The following is a 22895-nucleotide window of genomic DNA, read 5'->3' as shown; positions in this document are numbered from 1 at the left end:
GAAATTCTGTACCCACTAAACAATAACTCACCAATTTTCCTATTCCCCCCAGCATCCACCATATTCTTTCTGTATGATTCTGACTACACTAAATACCATGTATAAGTGGAATCATAGAGGATTTGTCTTTTTGTGACAATAATGTGCTCAAAGTTCATCCATGTTGTAATATATTGAAGAATGTCCTTCCTTCTTAAGGCTGAATAATAATACATTGTATGTATATACCATATTCTGCTTGTCCATTGATCTGTCCATGGACACTTGTTGCTTCCACATTTAAACCATTGGGAGTAATGCTGTTATGACATAAGTGTACGAATATCTCTTTGAGATGCTGCTCTCAATTCTTTTAGGAATATACCCAAAAGTGAAACTGATGAATCATCCCGTAATTCTGTTTAATTTTTTGAAGAACTTCCATATAGTTTTCCACAATAGCAGTACCATTTTATATTCCTACCAATAGTACACCAGGGTTCCAATTTCCCCATATCCTTTCAAACACCTATTCTCTGCTTTTTTTCATGACTAATTGACCATTTGTTTATCTTCTTTGGAGAGATGTCTATTCATGTCCTTTGCCCATTTTTGAATCAGGTTTTCTAATTTTTGTTGTTGAGTTTTAGGAGTCCTCTATATATTCTTGTTATTAGTGATTTAGATATATCATTTACTAATATTTTCTTCTATTTTGAGGGTTGTCTTTTACTGTGGATAGTGTCATTTGATTCACAAAATTTTAAAATTTCAATGAAGTCCAATTTGTCTATTTTTTTTCTTTTATCTGTGCCTTTGATGCCAGACCCAAGAAGTCATTGCCAAATCCAATGTCATGAAGCTAAATAAATGTCGTGAAGTCCTATTATTGTTTTAGTTCTTATGTTTAGGTCACTGACCCATTTTGAAGCAATTTTTGAATAAGGTGTTAAGTAAGGGTTCAACTTCATTCTTTTGCTTGTGGATATCCAGTTTTCCCAGCACCATTTCTTGAAAAGACTGTCCTTGCCCCAATGAATGGTCTTGGCACCCTTGTCAAAAATCATCTGACCCTATATGTGAGTTAATTTCTGGATTCTCTATTCCACTGGTCTATATGTCTGCTTTAGTCAATAACATTGCTTTGATTACTGTAGCTTTGTAGTAAGTTTTGAAATAAAAAACTGGGTTCACCAGTTTTCTTCTTTTTTTAAGATTATTTGGCTATTTGGGATATTTTGAGATTCCATATGGATTTTAGAATGGGTTCTTCTATTTGGAATTTTGATATGGACTGTACTGAATCTGTAGACAGCTTTTTTAAATTACTAATTCAATCTCCTTAGTAGTGGTTATGTATCTATTAATATTTTCTATTTCTTCCCCTTTTTTTATCTTCGTAGATTTTATTTCTAGGTATGTCCATTTCATCTGTTATTCAATTTGTTGGCATACAATTGTCCACAGTATTCTCTTACAACGCCTTTTTTATTTCTGTAGAATCTGTAGTAATGTCCCTACTTCTATTTCTGATTTTAGTAATTTGAACCTTTTCTCCTTTTTTATAGTCCATCTACCTAACAGTTTGTCAATTTTGTTGATCTCAAAGAATCAACTTTTAGTTTCATTGATTTTCTCTATTTTATCTCTGCTCCAATCTTTATTATTGCCTTCCTCTCCTAGCTTTGGGTTTAGCCTGTTTTTTGTTGTTGGTGTTATAAAGTTAGATTGCTGACTTGGAACCTTTCTTGTCTTTTTATGTAAACATTTACAATAGTCCCCCCTTATCCACAATTTTGTTTTCTGTAGTTTCAGTTACCTGAGGTCAACTAAGGTCCGAAAATATTAAATGAAAAGTTCCTGAAATAAACATTTCATAAGTTTTAAATTGTGCACCGTTCTGAGTAGTTTAATTTATGTCCCTGCTCCACCCCACATGGGACATAAATCAGCCCTTTCTCCAGTGCATCATGCTGTACACATCACCTGCCCATTATTCACTTAGTAGGCTTCTCAGTTATCAGATTGACTGTCATAGTATCACAGTGCTTGTGTTCAAGTAACTCTTACTTTATTTAATAATGCCACATGATGCCTTAAAGTAAAATTGTGAATATAAAAAAACTTATGAATCTGAGCCCTGCCCCCAATCTCTTTGCTTTCTTTTCAGCATGTAGGTGTGATCATGTCAAATGAATAAAAAAGCATGTTTGCATTTTATTGATATAGAATGCTCTCAATCTCTCTAGAAATAGCAAAGTAAAATCTTACTTAAAAAGGAAGCCTAATGCTTCTTGACAAAGTGATACTGTCCACGTGGATTCTGATAATATGTCATTATTTCCTATTGTCAGGTCAATGAATTGCTCTGGGAGTTATCTGTGTGCTGCTGTAGTATGGAACTTGCTGCTTATTTAAAAATCTAGGCCTCTTTTTTTTTTTTTAATATATTTTATTGAGTTTTTACAGAGAGGAAGGGAGAGAGATAGAGAGTTAGAAACATCGATGGGAGAGAAACATCGATTAGCTGCCTCCTGCACATCTCCCACTGGGGATGTGCCCGCAACCCAGGTACATGCCCTTGACCGGAATCGAACCCGGGACCTTTCAGTCCGCAGGCTGACGCTCTAGCCACTGAGCCAAACCGGTTTCGGCTAGGCCTCTTGCTTATAAAGAAAAATAGCTTTGCTAAAACTTAAGACTTTTATGAGATTGGAATGTTTACTTTATTGCATTAAAAAACATAGCAACAAAGCTGCTAAAACAGAAAAAAATAATGCCACATTTACATAACTTTTATTACCGTACTAGAGGCCCAAAGCACGAAATTTGAGCAAGAGTAGGCCTTCCTTCCCCCAGCTGCCGGCACCAGGGACCTGGGCTTCCCTCACAGCCCCGGCTTTGTCTGGAAGGATATTATGCTTTTATTATTATAGATGTTGTTATAAATGCCCTATTTTATTGTTAGTTTATTTTATTGCTGTTAGTATCTTACTGTTCCTAATTTATAAATTAAACTTTACCATAGGTATGTATGTACAGGAAAAAACATTGTATATATAGGGTTAAGTACTATCGCCAGTTCCAGGCATCCACTGGGGGCCTTGAAACTTATCCACTGTATATATGAAAGGACTACTGTATAGCCATAAATTTCCTCCTTAGCACCACTTTTGCTGTTTCCCATAAGCTTTGATTTGTTGTATTTTCTTTTTCATTTGTCTCTAAGTATTTTCTAATTTCCCTTGTGATTTCTTTGATACATTAGTTGTTTTAAAGTGTTGTTTAATTTCCAATTTTTTCAATTTTCCAGATTCCCTTTTGTTAATGGTTTCTAACTTTATCCGGTATGGTCAGAAAAAATACCTGGTATGATACCTATCTTTAAAAATCTACTGAGACTTAATTGTGACCTAACATATGCTCTAACCTGAGAAATATCCCTGTCCACTTGAGAAGAATGCGTACTCTATTTTTGGGGTACAATGTTATGTATATGTCTATTAGATATAGCTAACTTTATCTATCTTGTGTTTGGCTGTTCTATCCATTATTGTGAGTGGGATACTGAAGTCTCCAACTATCACTACTGAACTATTCATCCCTTTAATTCTGTTTTCCTGGTATTAGGTGCTTAATGTTTTTTCTTCTTGCTGTTTTGAAACTTTTATCCTATATAATAAAAGCCTAATATGCTAAGTGTCTGGTCATCCAGTTGGCCATTCAACCAATCAAAGCATAATATGTTAATGGTATGCTAAGGCCGCTCAACGGCTCACTATGATGTGCACTGACCACCAGAGGGCAGACACTCTGACCAGTAGGTTAGCTTGCTGCTGGGATCTGGCCGATCAGGACTGAGTAAGATGGGCCAGACACACCCTGGAGCCCTCCCGTGTCCCTCCCTGGCCCCGATTGTGCACCAGTGGGGTCCCTCGGCCTGGCCTGCGCCCTCTCACAATCTGGGACCCCTTGGGGGGATATCTTAAATCATGTAAGAAATAAAAAGTATAGTTACAAACCATTGTTACAATAATACTAGCTTTTATAACTGCCCACTTATTTACCTGTATTGCGATCTTTCTTTCTCCTTAAGACTTTGAGTTATTGTCTAGTGCAATGGTCGGCAAACTGTGGCTCGGCAAACCGTGGCTCAAACCGTGGCTCATGAGCCACATGCGGCTCTTTGGCCCTTTCAGTGTGGCTCTTCCACAAAATACCGACTTCTGTGCATGGGCCACAAAGTTTCAATCGCACTGTACGTGTGCGCCCGCACATGGTATTTTGTGGAAGAGCCACACTGAAGGGGCCAAAGAGCCGCATGTGGCTCGCGAGCTGCGGTTTGCCGACCACGGGTCTAGTGTCTTTTCATTTCACCTTGTAGGACTCCCTTAAGCATTTGTTGCAAAGTCTATAGGTTACAAATCCTCTCAGCTTTTGTATAGCTGAGAAGGTATTAATTTCTCCCTCATTCTATGGGGACAGTTTTGCTGGATATAGGATTCTTGAGGTTGATAGAGTTTATTTTTTTCTCTTTTAGCACTTTAAATATATTGGCCCATTGTTTTCTGGCCTCCAAAGTTTTTTATAAGAAATCTGCTAATAATCTTATTGAGGATCATATCTATGTGATGACTTGCTTCTCTTCTGCTTTCAAGATTCTGTCCTTGTCTTTGGCTTTTTAAAGTTTGATTATTATTTGTCTCAGTGTGCATCTCTCTCAGTTCATCTTAGAATTCATTAAGCTTCTTGGATATTCATATACATGCCTTTCATCAAATCTGGGAAGTTTCCAGCAACTTTTTCTTCAAAAAGCACCTTTTTCTTTTCTCATTCTGAAACTCTGAGAATGTGTATGCTGGTCAGCTTGAGGATGTCCCACAGGTCCCTTAGGCTCTCTTCACTTTTCTTCAATCTCTGTGTTCCTTAGACTCGATAATATCCATTTTCCTATCTTCAAGTTTGCTAATTCTTTTTTCTGCCTGTTCTAATCTGCCTTTGGCTCTTTTAGTGAATTTTTCATTTCAATTATTGTATTTTTCAGCTCTAGAATTTCTTTTTAGGTTTTCTGCCTCTTTATTGATATTTCCATTTTGTTCATACATCATTTTCTTGCCTTTCTTCACATCTTCATTTAGTTCTTTAAGAGAGGTGTTTTAAAGTCTTGGTCTAGTGTATCTGTTATTCTTTTTCAGAAACACTTTCTGTTGATTTTTTTTCTTTTGAATAGGCAATATTTTTCTGTTTCTTTATATGACTTGTGATTTGTTGTTGTTGAACACTGGCAATTTAAATCTAGTAATATGGCCCCTTTGGAAATCAGATTCTTCCCCTTCTCCAATGTTTGCTTTCTGGTTATTGGATTTTTGTTTGTTTGTTTTTTATTGTTGTAGGCTGTCTCTGTGCTGAGGATCAGCCTTAAGTGTAAACATAAGATCTTCTCAGGTCCTTTCTGAGCTTTCCCTGAACATAGAGTCATTTTCTAATTTCCCCCATATGCAGTTGTTCTTTAATGTCCTAGTCTTTAATGTCTGGCTCCCAAAAGGGGAAAAAAAAGAAAATTTTAAGAGGGGTAGGGGAGGGGCAATTAGTCCCATAAATTCCCTGGGAAATCACTTTAGCCAGTGGGAGAGGAGGTTGTAAGAATGGGGGAGGAGCAACAATGGTTGCCTGACTCTTTGTCCGCACCTCTGTGATCAGAAGCAATATTCAGCAGTCAGAGAAGAGAACCTCAAAATTTGGGGAACAGGGTCCTTTTTGCCCACCCTGGTTCCCTCAAGCTATGTTCAAAGTGCTACAGAAAAATGTGCAGAGCTGCCTGTCAGGCTGCTACTGTGCTAAGAGCTGAAATTAACCAAAATTAACTACCAAGTCTTTTCCTGAAGTTGCAAAACATTAACAGACTTCAAAGTTCCAAAATAGTTACATCAGACAGATTCTTGTTGCTACCTCCTCTGCCATCTTCCCCAAACTTGCACTATTCTTATAATATAGGAATAAGGGCTAAAGTTGAGAGGAAGCAACAGTAATAGACATGAAAAGATGAAAGCAAGACATTACAAAGAAAGAATCTTGCTTCACCTTTCCAACCATCACTAACAAAGAGCACTAAATAATTTTCAATATAGTTGAGGGCAGACTTGTTAATGTCAAGGGCAATATATGAAAATATTGCATTCAGAATAAATCTAAGAAGGCTTATGAATTACAGCTAATTAGAATAACTTATAGCATCTTATCCACCATGCCAGCTGCAGTTTTATAAGCAGATTTTATATTCTTTACCTGGGAAAGTTTTATCAAAGATGCTTAAAAATTTATAGATAACTGTCATCAATCCAAAGACAACTGCTGAAAAATTAGGATGGGGCAAAATATCAGTAAGCTTATGTTCTACTGAGTTTTAGTATATTCCTCAATTTATTTTAAGAATAATTAAGAAGCTCATTGTAAAAGTGGAAAATAAAGATAAGAGGGGCCCTGAAAATGTACATATAACTCCAAGAAAAAGTATATTTACAAATTCCAATTCTAATAAATATGAACTCCTTGGATCTGTAATGGCTGGACAGAATGTAGATATCCCAAGGCCTAACAGGTCAAAGTTCTTACAATTACTCTGACATCAGATGTCAAACTTGCTTCCTCAACAAAACTCTGTGTCTGCTTAAACTGTGATCTATTAACAAATTTGTTGTTTTACATTCAAAATCCACCTACCCTCTGTCATCCATTATCATGCCAAGAAGGTTAAGAAAGGAAAACAAACTTTAATAAACACTACATTTATTTACTAATGAAGAAAGAGACCTACTTTATTAAATGTACTGGTCAAAAACTACCAAGTCCCACTGATATCAGATGAAGGAAGACTGGACACACTAAGATAAACTGCACATGGCTTTTTTATTTAAAACAAAAAATCTATAAGTTTCCTTTTCTTCCCAACCTGGCCCCCACTCCCCAGGTCAGCACAAAGTTCATTAGCCACTTCTGCTCATAAAGGCCTCTTTCTGAATAGGGATGTTCCTCTAACATACCAGGCATGAAACAGCCACCTGTTCAGGCACACCTCAAGGATATTGCAGGTTCAGTTCCAGACCACCATAATAAAGCAAGTATTGCAATAAAGCAAGTCAATCTGTTTGCTGGTGGAGGACCTTGCCTTCAACTTAAAACAAACAAACACAACACCTGTGAAGTACAATAAAGTGGAACACAATAAAATTAGGTGTGCCTGTACAGGCCTTTCATTTGCACTTTAGGTTACACTAGGAGCACATCTTAGAGCAAGCACGTCAAATTCGCGGCCCATGGGCTGCATGCAGCCCATAATGAATATTTCTGCGGCCCAGCCAATATAATAGTATGTAAGAAACGTTTAATAAAAATTTCATAACTTAATTTTTACAATATCCTGCTATACATAATTATTAATAACGAATTACGTTCGCTAATGACTGATTACTATAATAGTGTTACATTCATTTCCCTTACGAGCTTTACGTGCAGGCGCACCATTTCTCTCCACTAATACTAGCAGCAAATATTTTAGCAGCCAATTGCCAAGTCATTAGCCTTGGACTGACTTGTTTGGTGTGCACAACAGGAAATATTTCGCTTTCAGAGAACAAGAAAAATAGGTTTATTTGCGTTACGCTTATTAAGTTGTGCAGTTATGCAGTGTCTGGTAAGTTAATGCTCAAGAAAAAAATATTAATTTTTATTAAAATGTTCTATTATTCTATGTTAATGATTACTCATTTATTTCAGCCCTTTGTATTCAGCATGTCTCTATCGAAATAAACCTATGTTTCTATGAAAATTAAAGCTTTTGTTTTTTTTTGCGGCCCTCATCCTATATAATAAAAGCCTAATGTGCTAAGTGTCCCGTCGACCATTCAACCAATCAAAGCGTAATATGCTAATGATATGCTAAGGCCACTTAACCGCTCGCTATGATGTGCACTGACCACCAGGGGGCAGACACTCCGACTGGTAGGTTAGCTTGCTGCTGGGGTCCGGCCAATCAGGACTGAGTGAGACAGGCCAGACACATCCTGGAGCCCAGTGGTCCCTCCCTGGCTAGCCAACCTCCCATGTCCCTCCCCGGCTGGCTGGCCCTGATCAGCCCAAGAGCTCTGGAGCCCTCCCGCGGTCCCTATCATGCACTGGGGCGGGGGGGGGGGGGTGTCTCTCAGCCTGGCCTGCACCCTCTTGCAATCCGGAACCCCTCAAGAGATGTGGGAGAGCTTATTTTGGTTCGATCTTGCAGGCCAGGCCAAGGGACTCCACTGGTGCATAAATTCAGGCACTGGGCCTCTAGTAAACTTAAACCTTGTTTATTCGGCCCGTGTTAGCCTTTGAGTTTGACATGCTTGTCTTAGAGTAATGGTAGTTGTTTCCTAGGATTTCCTGGTATTGGCTCCAGGATATAGGCTCCAGCTTTCGTTCTAGTCTCAGGTTTGGCTCTGGCACTCTGTGATACCATGCACAACTGTGTGGACTCCAGTCCTGGCCCCAGATCTAGCCCTGCCTCAAGCAGTGGTTCTAAATTCAGGCTGCTCTGGCCCCAGTACTAGTCCCAGCTCCAGCTCTAATGATTCCAGTTCTGGCTCCAGCTTAAGTTCCAGTAGTTGTTGCAGCTCATCCACCTGCGTGTTCAAGACCACAATGAGCCTGCATTTTGGGTATTTCCTCTATTCTTAGAGAAAACTATCTCCTGTTAGTAGCACCCAGAAGCCTCATCCCAGGGGATTTGGAGGTAGAGGAAGCACAGCAGGTTCTCAGCTATGTTCTCCTCAATGAGCAGTGGTGGATGCTTTCAGTCGGTGTGAGTGACTGCAGTATCTCTTCGGTGTAGAGCTGCACAGAGTAGATGAGAACCTTATCATCATTCTGGTGTTCTCCCTTCTGATGATTCACTGAAGCACAGTAGGCACCAGAAATGGTCTCTTCAGCAGGTGGTGTTCTTTGCTCTGGTTTGCAAAGCCCATGTTGTGTCCATCATTCCAGATATCTGTCAGGTGGTCATGTAACCAGGTTTAGAATTTTGTCCAGCCATGTCCTGGGGGGTGGGGGACTCTCTTGCTTTAATGAAGTCACCCCAGGACAACAATGTACACTCAATCCTAGAGTTCTGCCCAATTAGCTTGTCCCTCAGCTTACTTAGCTGCTCCAGGTCGAGGGCTTGCCCAACATAGTAAGATTGCCAACTGAGAGTAGGGCCCAGATAAGTCTGGGAAGACTTTTTTTTGGGGGGGGGGGGCGGACTTGAAAAAGGAGTGCTGATTCTGGGGAGTTGAGCTGAGCATACTGAACCAGAGAACTGAGGCCCAGGCAATTGAGAGTAAGTTCATCTTAGAAATAGAAATAATACCACCTGGAAGGTGTCTGTTTTCAGCTCCTGCTTCAGTCCCTGGTAGGTGTATCCAACCATGAAATTGATAATATGCAGTTCCTCGCCCCATTGTTGCCCTTTCCAAATCACCTGAATGTTGCTCAATCAGTCAGGTAGCCCAAGTCCCAAATTAAGCCCTGACTCTGTCAAAATTTTCTGGTTTGAAGTCAGAACGCTGAACTTCTGGAAACCTTGTAATGACAGTCTCTTGTCAATGGAGATTTCTGTACTCAGTGACTCCACTGCCTTCTTTGAATCTCAGCAGCGGCCTTGTTCATACAGTAAACTTCCTCCAAGTCTTGAGGTTGAGGGATTAATGGGGAGTGAAGGTCAAACAGACCTGGGTTTCTACCACAAAGGCTTTGTGAAGCAGACACTGTAGCAATTCTGTGACCTGGGCCTTTTGTAGGTCCATCCCTTTGGTCAGAGGGTCATCCTGCTAGCTAACTAGGTGACTTAATCCCTTTAGCTCCTTCAGCAGCTGATGCAGATGAAACAACAGCTTTGCTCAAGCTGTAAGTCACTTTTCCAGGTATTCCAACCATGGTCCAGGGAGTTCCAAAACAGGCATTTTGCAGCTAGACTTTCTATGCCTCCAACTTAGGTAGCATTTCCTTAATTAGGGTAGTTAATTGCACTAGCAGTGCTTTAAAAGCACCCAGAACCTCCTTCCTTTTGTCCAGTTCACTGAGAGTATCCCATAGAAGCTGCTGCTCTCTGGTCCATAAGGGTTGACAGAGGGCATCCATACTGGGGTCTGCGTCTTTCAGAAGACATCCTGCTGGTCTTTCAGTTAGCTGATAGATTTCAGCAGCTTTTCCATCTTAAAGCCCTCAATTCCAGGATCCAGGATTCAATGCCATGCTGCCGGCTCTCCATAGGCGCTTCAAGGCCTGGTTCTCCTTGCTTGACTGAGCTCTCTGAGCCTGGATCAGAATTAAAGAAATTAAAGATCATCTCAGCCAATTGGACAGGACCCTGGGAAAAGGTCTGAATGTCCTGATAAAATTTTCACAAGTTGTGCTGTAGCAGCAAGCACTCGGGGTGCTGGCTACAGCAGCCATACTCATAGTTCAGTTGGTATTAGAAGTGAAAGAATAGCATGTTAGCTTTGGAGTTAGCGTTGTGCAGTGTAGTCTCCTGGCCAGTTCTGGTCTTCAATCCAGATTGCCAAATAACTATCAAATGTCCACAAGCAGGAGGCTCTTTGATCCTAAAATGGGCTGTCAAGATTCTGCAAAATCTCTCACTGTGCCATTTGGGGTCTGAGTTTGGCTAGGGACTCAATTCCCACTCCCTTTAGAGGCTCTGGTCACAGCTTCAGTCTCCAGAGGGAGCTCCAGCACCAGGGCCTCCAGCCCTGTCTTGGCTTCAGACCCTCTGATCCACCCCACATAGCAAACTTGAAAGGGTAACTGAACGCCGGAGTTAGACATTCCCAGCCGGATGCACCAACACTGGCTGCCACTCAGTCCAAGCTTTCTTAAATCAACCTCTTTTTGCCACACTGAAAAAATCGTTTACATTTTGAAGCAAAAGTTTTTGTTGTTCATTCCAGTTTTAACAAGAAAGATTAACAACCATTTGCACAAAGCAATGGGGCAGAGGTTGCCTAGTAAGGGGGAAAAAAGGTGTTGAAAAGTTGAAGCATATTAATTTGGTTCTCTTGGATAAAAGCAAAGAAAAGCAGATAATATAAACTGAACCAAATTCAAGAATGAGAGAGGCAAAAATAGGTTGATACTTTGAAAAGGCTATGAGCTGGAAGACTACCTATACCTATAGTTCTCTCAAATACTGCCAAGTTGTGTGCTGAGAGAAATGAAATCAAGACACCTGAAGACACAGTTGATTGAAATCACTGAATTCAAGTGGGACTAAAAAGTTTTGATAGATAGTTTGGTCTCATAACATAATTAAGACCTTATTTCCAGAAGGTAATGATGTGTGTTTAAATACCTATAGATCAAAATTCCTAAACATGTTTTGATACAAACAATCTCACTAATTTTTTTTTTTAAGTTCTAGTCCTAAAATAGTTCTGAAATAATGATGAACATTATTCAGATTTCTCAGGAGCAAATAATTTTCAGTTAATCCAGCAGTTGAAATTCAGTGCTATAAAGCTCTTCAAAAAACAAATACATATGTTTATATTTATTTAATTAAAATATGAAGTGTATTTCCAGGTTCTGTCCCTGGAGATTCTAATTCAATTGGTCTAAATTGAGATGCCTGATATCTAATGATCACTGTACTAAAGGAAGTGAAGAGGAACACAGTGAAAAGACATCTATCAAATCAAGTTTCCTCAAAGTCTCTGAATGTATTCGATTTTAGAGCTAGAAAGATCATTAATATATAATTAAAATGTTTTGTTTTATAGGTAAAGGAGCCAAAATTCACAACTATCTGCAAGCAGGCAGGCTGACACAACTGTGCCTCCATTTGAATCTTTAGCTGCTTGGCCAACTTGGCTGGCTTCTAAGTTGCCCCAAAATCTTCAATTGGTGAACAAATAGTGTCTCAATCTAAATGAAGGTATTTTAAGCACCAAAGCGAAAAACAAAATACCCAGTCCTTAAATATCACTACTGTATAGTAGTGATATCACTCCCCAATCTCATCGTTTATATTTGTCATTTCAAAGTAACTTAATATAGAAAAACAGCACATCTATAATCAATACTCAATCTGACAGATATACTTTCAAATTCATAATATGGAGGGGAGAAAGAAAATGCCACATTCCATTGTAGAATTTATTGTTCATTTAAGTGAGACAGGACTAAAGACAAATTGGGATTAGTAGCTATAGTACTCTTAATATTTGTACTCTGGCTTAATTAGAAATAAGAAAAAACTACATTGTAAGTTTAGTGTCAGTGTGTAAGGTTCCAGATTCCAGGTTCCACTTTCTAACAATTCTTCTAAAACTGCTCCTCACTATATAGGAATGCCAAAGAAAGAGGGAAAGGAACCATTAATTTCCTTTTTTTCCCTATAACGTCTAATTCTCACCTTATCTTAAATAAAGAATTTTCTTGGGTAGGACCATAGAAAGAGTTATGCTGCTTCCCTATGGGAAGAAGAAAACGTATCTACAAATTTATCCCTACTGTTGTACCCTGTATGGTGGCCATGTGGAACTGGGGACCAAAGCAGACCTTTGGCATCACTGACAGTCAAACTTACACTCTTGTAGGGGTTAGCATGGAAAGAAAGAAAGCTATAGGAGATGCCAAAACAAACAAACAAGCCACAATTCTAACTAAGGACATCAACCGCCCTTCATAAATTTTGGGGACCTACTTAAACAAACAAAAATCAACTCCTCCTCTACCCCTAGGAAAAAAATTCCTATATCATGTAGTTATGCAATACATAAAACCATGTTCCAGCTGATATTCTGTAGCATTAGCTTTGGGCAAAATTATTAAATGAGCACACTGTTTTAAATCCTCCTTGGGTCCTGGCTCAGGGGTTGATCATCGACCTATGAACCAGGAGGTCATAGTTTGATTCCCAGGGCAGGGCACATGCCAAGGGTTTCAGGCTCCATCCCCAGAAGGGGGCATGCAGCAGGCAGCAAACCAATGATTCTCTCTCATCACTGATGTTTCTATCTCTCTTTCCCTCTCCCTTCCTCTATGAAATCATTAGAAATATATAAAAAATAATACAATTAAATAAATCCTCATTGGTCTTCCTTCTACAACTTGTGGCTGGCTCCTAGTAAACTACTCTCCTGCTACTAAAACAGTTATGAATGTACTCTGACCATACTCTGTATAAAGACAAAGCCAATAAAATAATTAATAAATCTATTTATAACTGATCACAAAAAGTAAATTAAAGAAAAGCTAAATACTTGTTATAAATGCTGAAAAGACATTTGGTAAATTCCAATTTTCACTTCCATCTAAAGAAAAAAGTCCAATAAATTAGAAATAAGGTATTTTCATATTATGACTAAAAATATCTCAAACAAATGGTCAAAATCATACTTAAGAGTGCATAATACATTGAAGATATCCTTATAAAAGTAAAGAATAGGATAAGGACAAGGACCTGCTAGTACCACTTTCTAACACTGTTCCTTAATTTTTAGCCTAGGGATTCTCAGTTGGAGGTCCACTACAATAAAATAGGAAAAAGACAAAAAAGAAAATCTTTCCTGGGGGACACAAATCACTTAAATAAAGAAATATACATGCTAATGGTTAAGATGATTCAGTATTATATTGTCTAATATATAGTCTTCTAAATCAGATTTATGAATTCAAATATTGTGAAATATAAATAGATTGGTCAACAATTTATAGAGTGTGTTTATGTACATTGACAGGAAGAAAAAATACTACTAGAAAACACATCAAATAATTTCAGAAAAATGTCCAAGTACTGAGATTACATATAATATTTACTTCTTTGTATATATTTTAAATTTCCTTCAATAAAAATATATTACTTTTATATATTATATTCAGGAAATAACAAATGTTATCTCAAAGAAATAATCTAAAATTTAAATTTCTGCTCTGAATTCTCTAGGTACTATAAGCCCAGAATATGATTTTAATTCAAATGACTTTTAAAAAAATTGACTGCAGAGAAAGGAAGGGACAGGGAGAGAGAGAGAGAGATAAAAACATCAATGATGAGCCCTAGCTGGCTTGGCTCAGTGAATAGAGCATCAGCCTGTGCACTGAAGGGTCTTGGTTCAATTTCAGTCAGGGGCAGCTTGATCCTCGGCCCTGGTCAGGGTGCATGCGGGAGACAACCAATCAGTATGTCTCTCTCATATCGATGTTTCTCTCTGTCTCTCCTCCTCCTTTCCACTCTCGAAAAATCAATGGAAAAATATCCTCGGGTGAGGATTAACAAAAAGAAAGAAAGAAAAGAAAAGAAACAAAAAAAAAAGAAAGAGAAAGAAAGAAAGAAAGAAACAAACAAACAAACAAACAAACAATGATGAGAGAGAATCATTGATCGGCTGCCTCCTGCACATCCCACATGGGGGATCGAGCCCACAACCCAGGCATATGTCCTGACAGGGAATCAAACCATGACCTCCAGGTTCATGGGTTGACGCTCAACCACTGGGTCACACAGGCTGGGTTCAAATGATACTTTTAATGAGAACAATGATTAAAAGTATCTGAAATAAATTTTTACTACAATAACCCCATTCTTCAAAGAAGGACTACAGAGTCAGCAACCAATGAGGTAAATAATAGCATATGGTTCATATTAAACATACAGGTAGAAAAAAAAAAATCAATGGAAAGGGTCAAAGATTATCAACCCAGAGAGAATTCTTTTGGACTTAGCTTTTATTCTTAACTTTGATATTTACAGAGTTCACATAGTTTATTATACAGTAACCTTATATTTTACTCTGTGGCTTCTTCTATATATATTTATGTAAACTTGTACGTGTGTGTATGTGTATAAAAAAGAATTATTTTTAAATACTCTTTACTATCAAAGCAAAGAAACTTAACAAGGACTTCAAGAATTTAAATATAATTTTGAAGAAACTGACTTTGACAATAATTCATGTAGTTATTGCCTATACTTGAAAAATGGCCCTTACATTATTTGAGTCCTAAATAGACATTGGACTATACATGTAATACCCAGACATTTAAAACATCACTTAAGCAAATTTAACTTTGGAATAAAATTTTTTAAAAAGTAAATCAACATATCTAAATTGATTATAGCTATTTACTTTAAATGAATTCATTTTATGTAAGTTAGACCAAAATAAAAAATAAACAAAGATCCTAACTCATCAAACTTAAGGAACATTCAGGATAGAGTACAACCTCAAAATTATTGTTTCTACTAATCAGACCATTTTCTGACAGGCCATACCAAATGTAATAAAAGATGCAAAGTGTACCATTTCAGAATGAGACTTGGTATTTAAGACTATCAGTTTGTTTAAACATTGACACAATACAGATCTGTGTAAAAACAAGTTGTCGCCTAAGATGAGTAAGATTCTGAATATCAGATAGCCTCCTCACTCAGAGAATATAAGATTTTAGTGATTCCTGAGACTAGACAACCATAAATATTTGTGTCCCCAACAAACAATACTTCAATAACTCCCTTTCCCTTTTACGGTATTTTGTTCCCCTCATTATGTCAGGGGGAAAACCTCAATTAGGTGACAAAGATTTTTAATAACCAACATCCCTTAATTTTCTTTTTATCAATTAGGGTGTTCCTAAGGCTCAGGGTAGTCTGCAAATCAATACAAATGTGAAGCCATCGAGAGGCTCATCTAAATTATCACCAGTGAGCAGCAGGCAACAAATATTCAAACCCAGAAATTTTGACTCAACATTTCCTATATAGTGCAACAGTTCTGCATAAAAATGATAGCCACTGAAATAAGGTTCAATCTGAAAATGATGTAGAAGGAAAAGAGATCGATAGACATGAACATAAGGTGTCTGATTATACCAATATCCGTACTTACGTATCATACCTCTGCAGTGGGGTCACTTTGTTCTTATTCTTATCAACTGAACCCGTAGACAGTTGAAGAAAATTGGGATTTAATTTATATAATTCTTGTAGTAGCTTCTGTTCATATTCTTGATGTTTACCTGCCTAATGGAAGAAGAAATTAAAACTGCAGTGGGGTTCACAAAATGGCTGGTATAAAATATTGAATTACTTTCTGAATTATTAAAGATATCCTAAATAAAATATGTAAAGGTTTTGCATGTCAAAGAAACCTATCAGGAGGGTAGCACAAAACTTTTTCTAGACCAATGAAAGTTCTTCCAACAAAACAACAAACTAATATATTCCATTAATAAAGACATTTCATCAACAACTTGTGTAAAAAAGTGTATTAAGACACAATATTTTTGCTACCTCAAAAAACCTACTTTTAAACCCCATCTCCATATTAAAATTAAATATTAGAAGAGGCCATTATTAAAATTTCTAAAGATTATTGAAAATCAGTCAATTTCTTTTTCTAGATTAAAATGTTTATGTTTCTAACATTTCATGTATTTTAAATTTACAGCCAGTCACTTTGATTTTGTAAATAAAGTTTTATTGGAACAGTCATGCTCATTCATTTATGAACTGTCATTTATGAATTGTCTATTATTTATGAGTTGTCTATGGCTGCTTTTGTGCTATAATAGCAGAGTTGAGTAATTGCTACAGAGACCATGTGGCTGAGAAAGCCTAAAATATTTATGAACTGGCCCTTTACAGAAAAACTTTGGCGATTCCTGCTCTATACAAAACAAAGAAAATTCTGTATTTACTGTAGTTGGTAGTTACATATCAGAAGGCAATGTCACATTATGGGAGAAATTAGGCAAAGACTGGCTGGAAACTAGTCATATATGGAAATACATTACAATGAAATTAATTTGAATAACTTTTTCCAATATGCATGTTTATTAGGACTGGAATGACATGTTTACTTACCTTCAGGATTGTTAATTGCTTTAAAAGTGTGGTCTAAATGTTATGAGAAAACCAAAACCAGAACAGAAAAGATAAACAACAACAACAATAAAAACAAGCAAGGGCAGGGCAATATCATCTAATCGTGCACAATTGTATACAGATACTGCACAATGCATCGTTCCCTGTTCTGAGAGGGCTCTTGCCTGTTTTAATTGGATCTCTAAATATTTCACAGGATCTCTGAATTTTGAATTATACAGTAACAAAAAGAAAATCTCCTGATTTTTGCCATGATATAGTTGTTCCACTTTTCTTTCTACTTTGAGAAAGTATTTTAACAGAGAAATCCTTTTATAAAGAAAATTTAAACTCAGGTAAAGAAGAGCAAAATGAAGTCTGGACAACAGTATGAAATGAATTTTAAAGTAGTTACTAAGAAAAAATACAATTAGATGTAGATTTTACATCTTTAACACATAAGAGCCTTGAAAATTCTTTCTGTAATCAATACTTCAACAGACATTATGGTGTTCACTGGCCACAAAGAATTCAAACTGATATTCAAATGATTCTACAGGGGCAGTTCATAAAACAGGTTAAATCCCATTACAAGTTAAGTTCTAAGGGATCATCCATCCATTTCTTAAAAAAAAAAATTTCTTTATTTTTCTATTACAATTGACATACAATATTATATTAGTTTTGGGTGTCACCCATTTTCTTCTGTTCAAAGCTCTTTAAAAATGAGATAAAATGGAGCTTAGAAATTCTCTGATAGAGATTTTCATTGTAATAGTACCTGTGAGTAAAGCATATTCCCACTAGTCAAAATTCAGTTTGAAATAGCTAAACCTTAGATTTTATCCAAGAAAGCTGCATTTAAAAAAAAGATCAAAAAGCACTTATTGGATATAAGAAATAAGTCATTCCACACAGATCATAAAAACAACACTGTCAAGAAATTCCAATGTATTTATTCATTTATTTATTTATTTTTTATATTTAAATAATGGGATTTAATCTGCAATAATTCCAAGTTTAAAAAGGGTATTACTTTATTTAACAATCTGCTCTTAAAGGAACCCCAACTAGACTTTTTCTAGTTTGACCTGGAGAATGAAAGGTAGCAATCAATGCCCCCCACCTTCTAAATGAGAAGTATTCCTGCAAAAGTCCACAGCAACAATCTGAAGTCCTCATCTATAAAAGGGAAGTGCAGCATTGTGCTTTGGTATAATCCTCATTTAATATGCCGCATAGTCAACATTTTTACTTGTAAAGACATGTTTATACTAAAAACTGAAAGGAGACAGACAGGAGAAGAGGAAATGTAAAAATGAACATAAAATAATAAGCCTTCAATTTACCCTTTACAAGACTTCCATGGGAGGGAGAATCATTTTATAAAAATGTGAGCTTATCAGCAACATTTGCTAGAATATTCTTTTTCTAGCATGCTCTGTAAAGAGTAGAGGTTGGGGGGGAAACCACAACTCATAATTACAGTATCACACTTAGCTGTCATTTTGCTGACATTCCCCTTAAAGTAGCATTTCCCAAAATGCTTTCCTTGGTCAATAAAAGTTCCAATGTACATTCCTATCTTGGGTATGTTTTAGCATATTAAAGACTCTGAGAAGTCCTGTAGGAAAGAAAACCTATTTATCTTCATTAATCTAGCATTTTCAAATTTAGTGGACCAAAGACCTTATTTTTATTATAACAATACAATAACTGACATTCCATAGAACACAGTTTAGAAAATGCTACTTTAAAGTAATGCCAGTTTTAAAAAATAAAGCCCCCACTTTAGCAATTTTAACTTATAAAGAAGAATCCTCCCTTTTTCTGCAAATTTGAGAATTCACAATACGTGACTACCTGCATTTCCTCTTTTGTGAAGCTGGCCGCCTCATCCCCCAATTCATGTAGATACATGCAGTCAGGCTTTGGACACTGCATATTTTTTAAGAAGTAACTGCAGTATTTTGTTGTACCTAGAGATGCCTGCAGGAAGAGAAGGGGAGGGAGAAAAAAGGACCCAAAATGTAAAATGACATCACAATGAGAATATCCATGTTTTGTGTTTTCACTTCACCTAAAATGAGACACAGACATAACAAAACAAGAAGTATAGCTATGAACACTAGAGAAATAAACTGTTAATAGCAGGATTTAGCAAAGATGATGCTCATTTGGAAGAACTAAAGAAAACATCTCTGTCTATGGTTTCTAGGACTTGAGCATCCAAATCTTCTTCCCTAGCCATCAGAAGAGAGACAAAATCTGTTGCATGTTATGCGTGGTTAGGCAACTCCCTTTTTCTAATTGTGCTATTCTTCTTTCATTTATATAAAGCACTAGAGGCCTGGTGCATGAAATTCAAGCACTGGGGGGAGAAGGGGTATGAGTCCCTCAGCCCGGCCTGTGCCTTCTCGCAGTCCAGGACCCCTCGGGGGATGTCAGTCTGCCGGCTTAGGCCCGGAGGGGGATTGGGCCTAAGCTGGCAGGTGGACATCCCTCTCACAGTCCGGGACCGCTCGCTCCTTACCACCCATCTGCAGCGCTCCTGCCACTGCCACTGCGCTCGCCAGCTGTGAGCCTAGCTTCTGGCTGAGCAGTGCTCCCCCTGTGGGAGTGCACTGACCACCACGGGGCAGCTCCTACATCAGTGATGGCAAACCTTTTGAGCTCGGCGTGTCAGCATTTTGAAAAACCCTAACGCTGGTGCCATGTCACATATAGAAATTTTTTGATATTTGCAACCATAGTAAAACAAAGATTTATATTTTTGATATTTATTTTATATATTTAAATGCCATTTAACAAAGAAAAATCAACCAAAAAAATGAGTTCGCGTGTCACCTCTGACACGCATGTCATAGGTTCGCCATCACTGTCCTACATTGAGCGTCTGCGCCCTGGTGGTCAGTGCACATCATAGCGACCAGTCACTCCACAGTTTGGTCAATTTGCATATTAGGGTTTTATTATATAGGATTGCTTGGTGGGACCCTTCACTCAAACATGCATTGATAAATGTCCAAATATTTAATGACAACAAATCAGAACTATTATTTATTTCTGATAATAGATTCATTTTTTACACAACAAAATATGTAAATATAGGAGATTTTAAAAGATTACCCTCTAATAATAAAAATGTTTGTTCATACCTGACAAAAAAGGACTTTACATAAGTCAGCAGTAAACAAATTGGGTATCATAGGTTGGTACGGATGCCTAAGAAGCAATCTTCAAATAGCCACTCTTCAAATGTAATATGTAAATCCTAAGTACTTCTTTCCTTACTACATTTTATCCCTTCCTCTTTAAAACAAAACAAATCAAGAGGACCATATTACCTTAAGCGTTCTGCCATCTACCACCACATTGTTGACACACTGTATGGCTCTGAGAGCATCTTCTGACCGGATATAGGTTACATAAGCACTGGCGCTTGGACCCTAAAGTGAAAACTTGCTGTTATTACTGTCAAATTCAATAAAAACATTATAAAAAATTTATCTTGCAGCTTGCCTAGGAAATTCTAAAAGCCTTTACTACTTACTATCATTAACAATAATCACAATAATTATAAGTTGCAGTAGCTTTAATTAAACCATATACTAGCTCATTGTAAATCAATCATACTTAATGAATTTTATCTGTTTTTAAGTAGACTAAAATATGTATGAATAAAATATCATCTTTGGTAGCTCAAATTGTCCCTATATGCCAAGGTTGCAGGCTTGATCGCCGGGTCAGGGCACGTGCCCAGGTTCAGGTTGTGGGCTTGATCCCTGGCATGCTGGAGGCAGCTGATCAATGATTCTCTCTCACTGATGTTTCTATCTCTCTCTCCCTCTCCTTGCCTCTCAGAAATCAGTAAAAATATATTTAAAATAAAATAAAACTTATGTGTTTTGCCCTCTCTGCTCTTTTTTTTTTTTTAATAATTCTTGGATTGGCACTTATTCTTTTAAAGTCATTTGACAAACTTTGAAAGTTAGATTTTAAAAACTAAGATTTGAAGACACTGTGTCAAATTATGTTCTCCCCAAAATCAATGCACTTTGCAAGAACAATGTCTGCTAATAGCAGCATAAGAAAGATGCTCTATAAAGTTTTCAATATCTGAAAATATGAATTAGAAATCATTACCTAATTATTAGACTAACAATAGACTCAACTTCCCCTCCCCTTCAAACCACCAAATCTTTGTTTTACTATTTCCCTATTATTACTAGCAATTCACTGTTAAGTCCTGGAAGAGTCCAGTCAATGAGCACCAAAAACTGCCCCACCCCATCAACAGAGATCACTGTACTATTTAAGTCCTTGTCCCTCAAGCTTTCTAATCACAAAAAAATAAATTTTCCTTCTGAACAGCCCAGATCAAACTCCAACCATAGGAAAGGCAAAAATCCCTATAGTTAGTTAGTTACCTGTGAACCTGCATATGATGTGCTATTATTGATGACAACTTTATGTATTTTACCAAACTTCCCAAAATATTCTGGTCGTTTTAAAACCTATAAAAGAAGAAGAAATAAGGTATAAACTGTCCCCATTTTCATCAACTTTATTCTTATAATGGGTACATACACTCTTCAGTGAAAGAAAAATAACTTTTAATGTTTTCTAATAAATGTGACTATTTCCTAATTACAATTTGTGTGGTTAACCTACAGGAAATCATCAACAAAGTCTCAAAGCTATTTTTTATTGACCTACTAAAAAGAAATTGAGACTCATTAAGTTTGATATTTTCTATTATGTTCTAATTTTTGTACTATACTCTATGGGAACTTATATTTTACAATATTCTTAAACACAAAACAGATAAGATATCCTGACCATATTTTCATTAATAGATGATCCCTGTAAAAAATTATTTCTCAAAACAATAACCAAAATTATGTACTAAACACAGAAATAAGAATTCAGGGACCTGAGTAGAAACAGTCTACTCATAAATCTACTGTATATAATATGACATACTAAAGCATTATTTATGAGCTACAAATTCCAAATATGGTAATAGAATGTTCCTCAAATGTCAATGCTTTATGATTTATCACTGTGTGTGTGTGTATTTAGCTTCCTTATGTCAATCAATTTTATCATTTCTCAACTCTCCAATTTTTTCCCCTCCCCTCTCTTTTGTGTGTAAGGTGATAGATAGGGGCAAAAAATTTATACATTTCTTCTCTATTACCTTCATGGTTATTTCCTCTCATATTTGTGATCACCTCATATACTCATTTAGCTTCTCTTACTTACTCGCTAAGTTGTGTGTGAGTATTTTCAAGTGTTTGGAAAGAATGCTTTGCATACACTTGAACAGGCATGCGCAGAAAGCTCTCATTTAAAGAGAGTTTGCTGTTTGGAGAGATTGTAGGAACAGTAGGTCTATAGGTAAATTTTAGAAAAAGAACAGAATGTAATTCCGAGATAACTGCAAATCATGGGAAAGGTTTTTGTATCAAGGTACAACATACTGGCAAATTAGCCAAGTTTATATATGTTCTGTATCAGACAGAATCAAAGCTTTATGAAATAGTCTATGACTGGGGTGTCATTAATTCTTAACAGTTTCCAACTTAATATACAGTTGACCTTTGAAAAACACGATTTGAACAACATGATTTGAACATGTTGGTCTACTTATACACTAATTTCTTTAAATAAATATATTGGAAAATTTTTTGGAGATTTGCAATGTGAAAAATCTCACAGATAAACCATGTAGCCTAGAAATATATATATATAAAAGAGTTAATGGCTATCATCAACAAATCAACAAGCAAGTGCTGGCAAGGATGTGGAGAAAAAGGAACCCTGGTGTACTGCTGGTGGGAATGCAGACCGGTGCAACCACTGTGGAAAACAGTATGGAGTTTCCTCAAAAAATTAAAAATGGAACTGCCATTTCACCCAGTGATCCCACTTCTAGGAATGTATCCCAAGAAACCAGAAACACCAATCAGAAAAGATATATACACCCCTATGTTCATAGCAGCACAATTTACAATAGCTAAAATTAGAAACAGCCTAA

At 36.8% G+C, this 22895-nt stretch overlaps 1 protein-coding gene and 1 pseudogene across 12 annotated transcripts in view; both read right to left on the bottom strand.

Moving 5' to 3' along the window:
* CNOT4 (CCR4-NOT transcription complex subunit 4) overlaps window positions 1-22895 on the bottom strand; it is a 153013-nt gene that overhangs the window by 38616 nt on the left and 91502 nt on the right. For 4 of the 12 annotated variants that reach the window (XM_014455433.2, XM_014455437.2, XM_023753503.1 and 1 more), the window contains exons 4-7: window positions 21283-21369; window positions 20200-20301; window positions 18713-18841; window positions 15876-16009 (exon numbers count right to left, since the gene is read on the bottom strand). In XM_014455433.2, the coding sequence (XP_014310919.1) occupies window positions 15876-16009; window positions 18713-18841; window positions 20200-20301; window positions 21283-21369 (452 nt within the window). The remainder of the gene's footprint in view (window positions 1-15875; window positions 16010-18712; window positions 18842-20199; window positions 20302-21282; window positions 21370-22895) is intronic. The other 8 variants (XM_006088316.2, XM_006088318.2, XM_006088320.2 and 5 more) reach the window with 4 other exon arrangements.
* LOC106697087 lies at window positions 8278-10637 on the bottom strand (annotated as a pseudogene).

Source organism: Myotis lucifugus, unplaced genomic scaffold (assembly GCF_000147115.1).
Source record: "Myotis lucifugus unplaced genomic scaffold, Myoluc2.0 scaffold_46, whole genome shotgun sequence".
Classification (NCBI taxonomy): Eukaryota; Metazoa; Chordata; class Mammalia; order Chiroptera; family Vespertilionidae; genus Myotis; species Myotis lucifugus.
The sequence above is the reverse complement of the archived record's forward strand: the minus strand, read 5'-3'. Positions and strand labels throughout refer to the sequence as shown.